The sequence below is a fragment of the Camellia sinensis genome, chromosome 1 (genome assembly GCF_055761805.1).
Source record: "Camellia sinensis isolate YWXY chromosome 1, ASM5576180v1, whole genome shotgun sequence".
In the NCBI taxonomy this organism is placed as follows: Eukaryota; Viridiplantae; Streptophyta; class Magnoliopsida; order Ericales; family Theaceae; genus Camellia; species Camellia sinensis.
In genome coordinates, this window is record NC_138961.1 from 65,564,651 (window position 1) to 65,573,858 (window position 9,208).

The 9,208-nt window shown below is 27.8% G+C and overlaps 1 protein-coding gene across 1 annotated transcript; it reads left to right on the forward strand.

The window, feature by feature from the left end:
- The first annotated feature begins 928 nt into the window (after positions 1-928).
- LOC114258201 (ethylene-responsive transcription factor 5) lies at positions 929-2,184 on the forward strand. The gene has a single exon (XM_028198106.2). The coding sequence runs from the start codon at positions 1,056-1,058 to the stop codon at positions 1,791-1,793; it is 738 nt and encodes a 245-aa protein (XP_028053907.2). The 5' UTR covers positions 929-1,055; the 3' UTR covers positions 1,794-2,184.
- Positions 2,185-9,208: the final 7,024 nt, after the last annotated feature.

Below are 9,208 nucleotides of genomic sequence, written 5' to 3' on the forward strand. Positions count from 1 at the left end.
AAAAAATCACTATTCTATTTAAGTCAATCATCTTATTTAAATCACATCACTTCTCTACCACATTACTTCAAACTCAATCTATATTTCATAAAAAGTCAAAAAATATACTTATTTAAAACATACCAAACAATCCCCTAATCAATAAATATCAAATTCGCACAATATATGAATTTGTCTCACACCACACATATCAAGTTATTTTTTCCTTGCATTCTGTTCCGAGCTCAAACAAAACTTGGTGCTAAAGCTATTTCTCTCTAGAGGGGGGATTGTTCCAATTTAAAAGAGATGGTAATAATTTATTGGGCAAATTACAAACACCCCCTCGAGGTTTGGTGAAAATACAGATTCCTCCCTGAGGTTTGAGAAATTACATCCCGCCCCCTGAGGTTTATATTTCCATAACAAATTGCCCCCTGAGGTTTTTATTTTCATACAGATTCCCCCCTAATTTTCCCTAATTTGTTATGAAAATTTGACCCTCAGGGGGCAATTTGTTATTTCTCAAACCTCAGGGGGGAATTTGTATTTTTATCAAACCTCGAGGGGGTGTTTGTAATTTGCCCTAATTTATTTTAATTTATAAGTTTGTATTAAATTATTTGATATAATTTTTATTTATAATATATTAAGTAAAATTAAATTAAAAAAATTTAAAAAAAAATTAATTACCTAAAAAGAAAGTAATGTTGTTTACTTGAACATCTAAGTAGATGTTTGGGATAAATTAAAAAAATATTTTTTTTATTTACATATACTTATTTAGATCACATCAATTAGCCTTTATCAATATTTCATCTCTACTTTTTTAATTACTTTCTTTATTTTTTTTTACATATTTTTTATAAAAAATTAAAAAATACGCTTATTTAAAATATCTCATATCACCCCCAATTATTAATTTTCAACATCTAGCAGCCAAACAGGCGGTTACACCCCCCTCCCTCCCTCCTTTATATACGCACAACCACAAAACACCATGCCCTCATCACTTCCACTTCCATGCCTTCCCTCCCAATTTAACTCTCTCTCTCTCTCTCTCTCTCTCTCTCTATATGACGGCGACGGCGACGGCGACAGACGACGAGTTAGTTCTAGAACGCATACGCCAACACCTCCTCGGAGAATTCACGTCTACACAGTCCTTCATCACCAACCTCAATTTCTCCAACTCCTCTCATCATCATGACTCTATCTTGGACATCAAACCCATTTTCTCTTCCCAGAAATCGGACCTTTCAGTTTCCTCCTCCGGCTCTGGGTCCGACTCCAACTCCAACTCCAACTCCTCTCTCATTTACTTGAATCCGGACCTCGATTTCTCCGATTACGAATCCAAGCCTGAAATTGCAGATTTAAGTCCATCTTTGAATGTCTCGGTTCAAAAACTGAAGACGAATGAGAGTGGGTCGGGTCCGAGTGGTTTGAATGGTGATGAGGCGGAGAGAAGCCATTACAGAGGGGTTCGGAGGCGTCCGTGGGGCAAGTTCGCGGCGGAGATCCGAGATCCGAACCGAAAAGGGTGTCGGGTCTGGCTGGGGACGTTCGACGCGGCTGTTGAGGCGGCTCGAGCTTATGACTGTGCGGCTTTCAAGATGAGGGGAAGCAAAGCTATCTTGAACTTCCCTCTGGACGCCGGAAAGTCTGACCCACCGGTCAGCACCGGCCGCAAGAGGTGGAGTGAGGGCGGCGCTGAGCGGAGCGAAGAAAGAAGAAGAAGAGAGAGCGATTCGAGTCGCCGGAATGTGACGACTTACTCTGACGGTGACGGTGTGTTTAACGGTGTTATGTAAGAGTCTTTGTTGTGGGCAGGTGCTAAACGATGGCGTCTTGATCTTCTCTCTTAAGCACCAATCAAATGGGTGCAAGTGCACATTAGCTGCGTGGACTGGACCGAAAATAAGAATTGTCTAAAACACAAAAATCAATTATAAAATTAAATGCAACCTTTTTATATGAGATGGATCTCATGGTTATGTAAGAAAAAATTATATCTGATTTTATGATTAATTTCTGTGTAAATAAAAAAATTTACTGTGAAGAATGGGAGAGAAGATGAAAGTGTGTGAAATTGTTGTAACAGGGTGTATTAGAGGATGTACATATATTATGTTGTGGAATCTCAAATTATCCTAGCAATGGAAATAAGGGGAAATATTTTAGAATAATATTACCCTTAAGTTATCATTGATTTTTCAATTAATAGGTGAAGGCGAAGAGAAAGTGGTGTTTATAGGGATTAAGGAGTTGTTTAGGAAGAGAAAGGTGTGTTTTATAGGGATTAAGGAGTTGTTTAGAATGATTTTTTATGAAATATGAGTTGGATTTGAAGTGATGTGGTAGAGAGGTGATATGACTTAAATAAGATGATGTGACTTAAATAGGGTAGACACTTTTTGACTTTTTTGTGTTATGTTGAACTCAGCTTAAATTAGGTCTGATAATGAAGTATCTCAATCACTAATTCAACCCAAAGTATCATCTTTAAACAATGGATAAAAGTGAATTACCCAATTCAAATGACTGCTATTTTCAACTTTTATGTTGTACTCAAACCTGAAATTGATAGTATAAATAAATAAATTAATTAAGAGTTAATTTCTATTCAGACTATTACGTGTGGGGTTTGGATTCCTGGGACTACCACATGCTCCACTATATTGTTTTATGTTTTGTTATCTTTGTTTTCAATAAAATTTAATAATATGCTTTAAAATCATATTTATATTTCATTTTTTTTTTTTTTGATAAATCAGATAAAGTTATATAACTATTTTCACATTAATCTGATTATTTATACTAAAAAAAAATCTGCATATAACCTATAGAATGATCAAAACAAATTATGGGAATGGAATATGCAGGGAGTCTGTTTCATACAATGAACCTAAAAAATAAGAAAATTGAGATGATGTTACATGTCACCATACACAAATAAATAATGGCCAGGATACAATTAGTCAACTGTCTTCAATTTCTTTCCCACAAACTCTTCAATTTCATTAATATTCAATACTTGCATGAGTTAACATAATTTGCTTAGGGGAAATAATAAAACAAAACCTATTGTCAAAGGAGAAAAAGACATTTAGGTCTTGTTTGGTAAAAAAAATAAAAAAATCAGTAGCAATTAATTTTTCATTGTTTTTTAAACAATTTCATTTTTTGTAAAGAGTTTATAATGTAAAACTATAACATTCTAGTTTTGATGAGAAGAAAAAAACACTATTTTTAAAGGGAAAAATCTTATGTGTGCATTGCACACTATGGGATATTTTGAGAAGATAGTAAAAAGTTAGTTTTTAATTTTTCACTAAGCTTGTTGATTTTTTTGAAAATGATTTAGAAAGTTGGTAAAAAAATATTTTTTTGTTTTTTGGGTTAATAGTCGTTTCTGGTGTCACATCACACTAAAATGACTAAAATACCCCACTCAACTTAGAAAATTTATATTTTGTTGTAGCCCTCAAGACGTAAACATGGGTGGCAGTTATGTAATTTCCCAACTTGCTTTTTGGCCACTTCCCAAAAGAAGCCATGTCTTGTAGCCTCACAAAACGCCAAAGTTACTAGGGTTTCCAAAAGAGCACTATGACTTATTTTGAGAAGATGGTAAAAAGTGATTTTTTGGCTTTTAATTAAGTTTTTGACTTTTTTAAACAAATGATTTGGGAAGTTGGTAAAAAGTGACTTTTGACTTTTTTGATTAATATTTATTTATGATGTCAAATCATAATCAAATGACCAAACTACCCCTATTTAGTTTAAAATATTACAACTTCACCCATGTAGCCTATTTTGACTCATGAGGGGTAAAATTATAATTTCACCCTTGGCTAAAAACCACCTTCCCAAATGAAAAAAAAAAATCAAAAAAGCCAACTTTTGACTTTTGCTACAAACCAAAAAAAATGACTAAAAGCCAACTTCCCAAAATAAGCCTATATACACAAAATTAAAAAAAATACATATATTCGACATAAATTTATGTAATTACATAAATTTTTATGAATTTAAGTAAATTTATGTTCAATTTATATATATATATATATATATATATTTTTGAGTAACTATTTATGTAAATTTGTAAAAAATTTACTTAATTTTATGTATACCGGAGCATTTTGATCCCAAAAGTTTTTAAGTAGTGTTTTGGAAAATTAGTAAAAAGTTAACTTTTTAACTTTTTGACATTTTTAATTATTTTTTTAACAAAAAAATTGAGTTCTTTTAGGTAAAAAACTTAATTTTTTTAACTAAAAAAAATTAAAAAGCCAAAAAACTTAAGCCAAAAAGCTGAATTTTTTAACCCCTTCCAAAAGTGCCCTAAAGATGTCATGCTTATTCATCAGGTAGGTGATGTCATCGCTTAATCATGAGTTCGTAGTTCCTTATTGCCGTAGTTATCATAATTTTGATCCATTCTACCATCGGCTAAATAATTCAAATCAAATTAACATCTTAAATTCCATAAAATTTAAAAGTGATTGCGATGCCAGTGACTATACGATGTTTGTTATAAAATCGTATAGAATGGTATTACGATCCTAATTCTACCCAAAAAAAAATAAAAAAATAAAAAATTCTTATTATTTATTTGTTATATATCTGTATACATTTATATAAGTAATTTGATTATAAACTCTTCTTCCAAACATTTCTTCTAATTTATATTAACATAAAAGATGTAGGGTGAATTACATTAATGGTCCCTATAGTTTGGTACTTATGTCATTTTGATTCCTAACTTTTTAATTATGACACATTTGATCCTGAATTTTGAATCTTGTTCCAAATAAGGACAATTGTAGACACTATTAGATTTTTCAATGGCAAAATTATCAATTTGATAAAATATAAATTAATTTGACAAAAATAAATGTCAAAAAATTATTTTTAGATTTTTAAAAATTATTTCTAGCTACTAAAGATAAAATTATATAAAATTGATAAATCTTTTAAACATTTATTATTTTTTTACCAAAGTAATTTTTATTATGTATTTAGATGATGATCATGTAAAATTAATCACATAATGTTTGTTAATTTTTATCAATTTTCTATAATTTTATTTTTGGTGAGTAGAAATAATTTTTAAAATATTTTTTTGACATTTATTTTTGTCAAATTAATTTATATTTTATCAAATTGATAATTTTGCCCTTAAAATTAAGCAATGGTATGTCCAATTATCCGTATTTGGAGCAAAATTCAAAATTCATGGTCAAATATATCACAATTAAAAAGTCATGGACTAAAGTGACACAAGCCCTAAACTATAGGGACTAATAGTGTAATTTGCCCAAAGATGTACTATATTAAATATTATTTTTTTAATAATTTAAAATTATTTAAGATGCATTATTATTATAAAAAAAAATTATTTTATCTTAAAAGTAAAAGTTTACCATTTTATTCGATTCATTAATTTCTCTCGACCATCTTACTTAGGTTTCCTTTGGAAAGCAAAAGTTGGGGCATTTTTTGGCTATTTTAGTTACAAAACACAAAATAAATTTTTTAATCTAATAAGATAAAAACATCACATTCAATCCATAATTATTACATTATTTCTCTCACAAAAAGCTAAAAGCCCTTCCAAATCATATTTTTTAACCCAGGTTAAAATAATCAAAAAAAAGTCAAAAAGTCAACATACTCCCCAAACGAATCCTTAGGATTATTTTTGAAAGTTAGTTAAAAGCTAACTTTATTACTTTTTTTTAACTTTTTAAAAATATATTAAAAAATAAAAAAATGATATGATAAAAAAAATTAAAAATCAAAAAACAACTTTTAACCCCCTATCCAAACCCAAACAAGGCCAATATCCTGATTTTAATAACTTTATGTGTAGATGTAATTGGAGTTAAGAGAACGGGCGAACAGATGTGCAACTTTTACTTTGATCTTTGACTTTAACTTTAACCTTTATTGTATAATTACAATCTTTTTAGAGGCGGTGATTTTTTATTTTTATTTTTTATTTTTTAAATTATGGCAAATTACAAACACTCCCTCGAGATTTGATAAAAATACAGATTTTCTCTTGAAGTTTGAGAAGTTACAAATTACCCCATGAGGGTCAAATTTCATAACAAATTAAGGAAAATTAGGGGGGAATCTATATAAAAGTAAAAACCTCAATGAGCAATTTATTATGAAAATATAAATCTCAGGAGGCGGGATGTAATTTCTCAAATCTCAAGAAAATCTATATTTTCACCAAACCTAGAGGGGTGTTTGTAATTTGCCCATTAAATTAAGAATAATATTTAAGGACCATAATTTTTATAACTCAAATAGATCAAAATTATCAAAATAATATTATTTTAATAATTTCGAGTCATTTAAGACACAAAAATTATGACCCCAACAATGACTGTTAAATTAATGAGGCGGTGCTTAGTTATTGCTCACTTTTGTCTTTGCCTTTCCATATCTTTGTGTATGACGTGGTGAAAAAAAGGCGGCAAGTTACATTTTACCAATTATTTTTTTAATTAAAACTTATAATATTTATTCTCATTTATTTATTAATTATTTTCAATTTAAATTTTAATAACAAAAACACCTTTTTAAGTATAGGAGCAAATTATATTTTACTCTCTATCACTCAATATCACTCTAACCTTCAACTAAAAACAAGTTTGATTCTTAATTTGAAATATAATTTTTAAGTTTTTTTAAATAATTCTTCATTTTTTTATTTTTGAGTAAAAAAATTCATATTTTAGTTTTAAAAAAATTAATTTTTAGATGCACCTAAAATTTAAATATTTATGAAGAATTTTTTTTAAAAATCACTAAAGACGAAAAAATAAAAAACATAAAATAAAAAATTAGTATAGTTTTATATTTACTGTCTTTAGTGAACATTTTTTTGATTTTTTCATAAATATTTTCGTTGTTTGGTTTTCAATTTTTTAAAAACAAAATCTAACAAACTAAAAATTCATTTATTGATAAAAAAAAAAATTTAAAATAAGAAAGTCCAAATTAAAAGTGGTATTAGATGATAGTTCAAGGTAGTAAACTGTAATTTATCCAATCGTTGAAAGAATATTTTAGTCATAAAGGTTCAAATTGAAAAAAAAAAATTAGTAGATGAGAGAAGTTAGTTGTTACAATTTTTAATTTTTTTTTTATCAACAAAATTCAATTATTAATTATTAGATTAGCACCTATGGTAGTTAGTCTTCCCACCCTTGCAAAACACTAAAGTGTTTGCCTCTTAATTCGACTCTTTCTTAAGAAGATTTGAACTCATGACATCGTCATTAAAATTAAATCCTTAGGAAAATCATGATAGCCAATTAGGTTAGCCCAATTGGTTTACAATTTTTTGTTAAGGGGGATAAAGTGATACGAGACAATAGTTGAAGCGTATAAAGTGTAATTTATTCAAAAAAAAATTAAAACATGGCTAAATTATTTGTCTATGGGCAAAATTTACTTTACCTCCATATAATTTCGGCTTTTAGCACTTTAACCCCTATAATTCAAATATAAACAGAATTCCTTTATAATTTTAGACTTAGTGCAAAGCTAACTCTATTAAAACAATGACAAAATTATCTAAATACCCTTATGCCATAAAATTACCTCTACCTTATCTGAATACTCTTAATCATATATTTAATAGATTAAATCATAAATTAATCTAAACAGTCTAATTTTTAATTTTTAACCAAATTTTTTATTCAGTTACATTTTTTAAATTAAACATACATATTATATATATATATAACAAATTAAATCATAAATTAATCTAAACACCTTAATTTATTACCATTAAATTAAATCATCAAATTTCTTTAATCTAATTTTTAACCTAATTTTTTATTTAATAGCATTTTAAATTAAATAGATACATATATTTATTTAACAAATTAAACCATAAATAAACTTAAACACCTTAATTTATTATCATAAAATTACCTTAATCTAACTTTTTTATTTTTAACTTACCTTAATCTAACTTTTTATTTTTAACTTAATTTCTCATTTAATAAGATTTTAAATTAAATTATTGATAGAAGAGAACATTTAGGGTTAAAGTTAGGGGTTAGTTAGGAATATAATTTAATTTGGAGAAGAAGATGAGCATGAGGGAATTTTTGATATTTAATTTAATTTTTTACTTTACTTGGGATTTTTGAATTGATGACTTTCAGTTTGAGAGAGTGTAGCATACCTTCTGTTACTATTGACAAAAAAAAAATGAATAGTAACACTTTAGTCCAAAACTATAAAAGGTTCTCTGGGCCATTTTGGGAAGCTAGCAAAAAGTTAGCTTTTAGCTTTTTTTAGTTAAAAAAGTTAACTTTTTTACCTAAGTCACTGTCCAAAAAGCTAACTTTTTTGACTAAAAAAGTTAAAAGTCAACTTTTTACTAACTTTTCAAAACACTTGTATATATTTAAACCATATGAGGGTAAAATATTCCGAGGCAAAATCATGATGGGGTAATGTGAATTTTTCCTTTTGTTTATTCCACCAATTTTGTTTTAGTTCACAATTTCACTTTTAACTTTTAATTTTTCTATCTTTCAACTTTTATAAATAAATCAATTAATTCAGCCTGTTAACAGAGATTAAAATATCATGGCTTTCCAATTGAGCTAAGAGAATACAACCAACCAATAGATAGGGATATTTGAATTTCTGACCTCACAGTAATGTAAAGATTTTGATTAATGAATGAATCTCGTTTGTTTTGCAAAGATTTTTTTGAAAATAACAAAAATTGAGAGATATACTATCTGCTTGGAACCAATTAAAAATATTTTTTAAATAGGGGTAGAAATGTAATTTCAAAAAATTGAAGGAGCAACGTGACCCCTCTGGTTCCCTAAATAAAAAGAAGAAACTTATCCAAAAAGCTCAATGCAACTTTTACACATTTTAAAATATTTTTACACATTTTAATATTTTTTTTTCACATCTACTAATATTATTGACAATTCAAAAAGCTATTATTAGTATTTTCAATTGATAATTTATCCAATAAAAATAAAAGATGATGAAAAACGTTGATGACCGCTCAAAAATGTAACCAAAAAAAAAACCCATCAAAAGAATTGTCACTATTCTAAGTGGACCTACAAAATATATATTAAAAACCTTTGATGTTGTAAATTTTTTTTTTTTTTTTACAATTTCGTCTTTTTACTCACAATCTATTAATGTTATTTAGGCATAGTTT

Coding starts and splice junctions, on each gene's coding strand:
- LOC114258201 (XM_028198106.2), top strand. CDS start 1,056: ATGACGGCGACGGCGACGGCGACAGACGACGAGTTAGTTCTAGAACGC.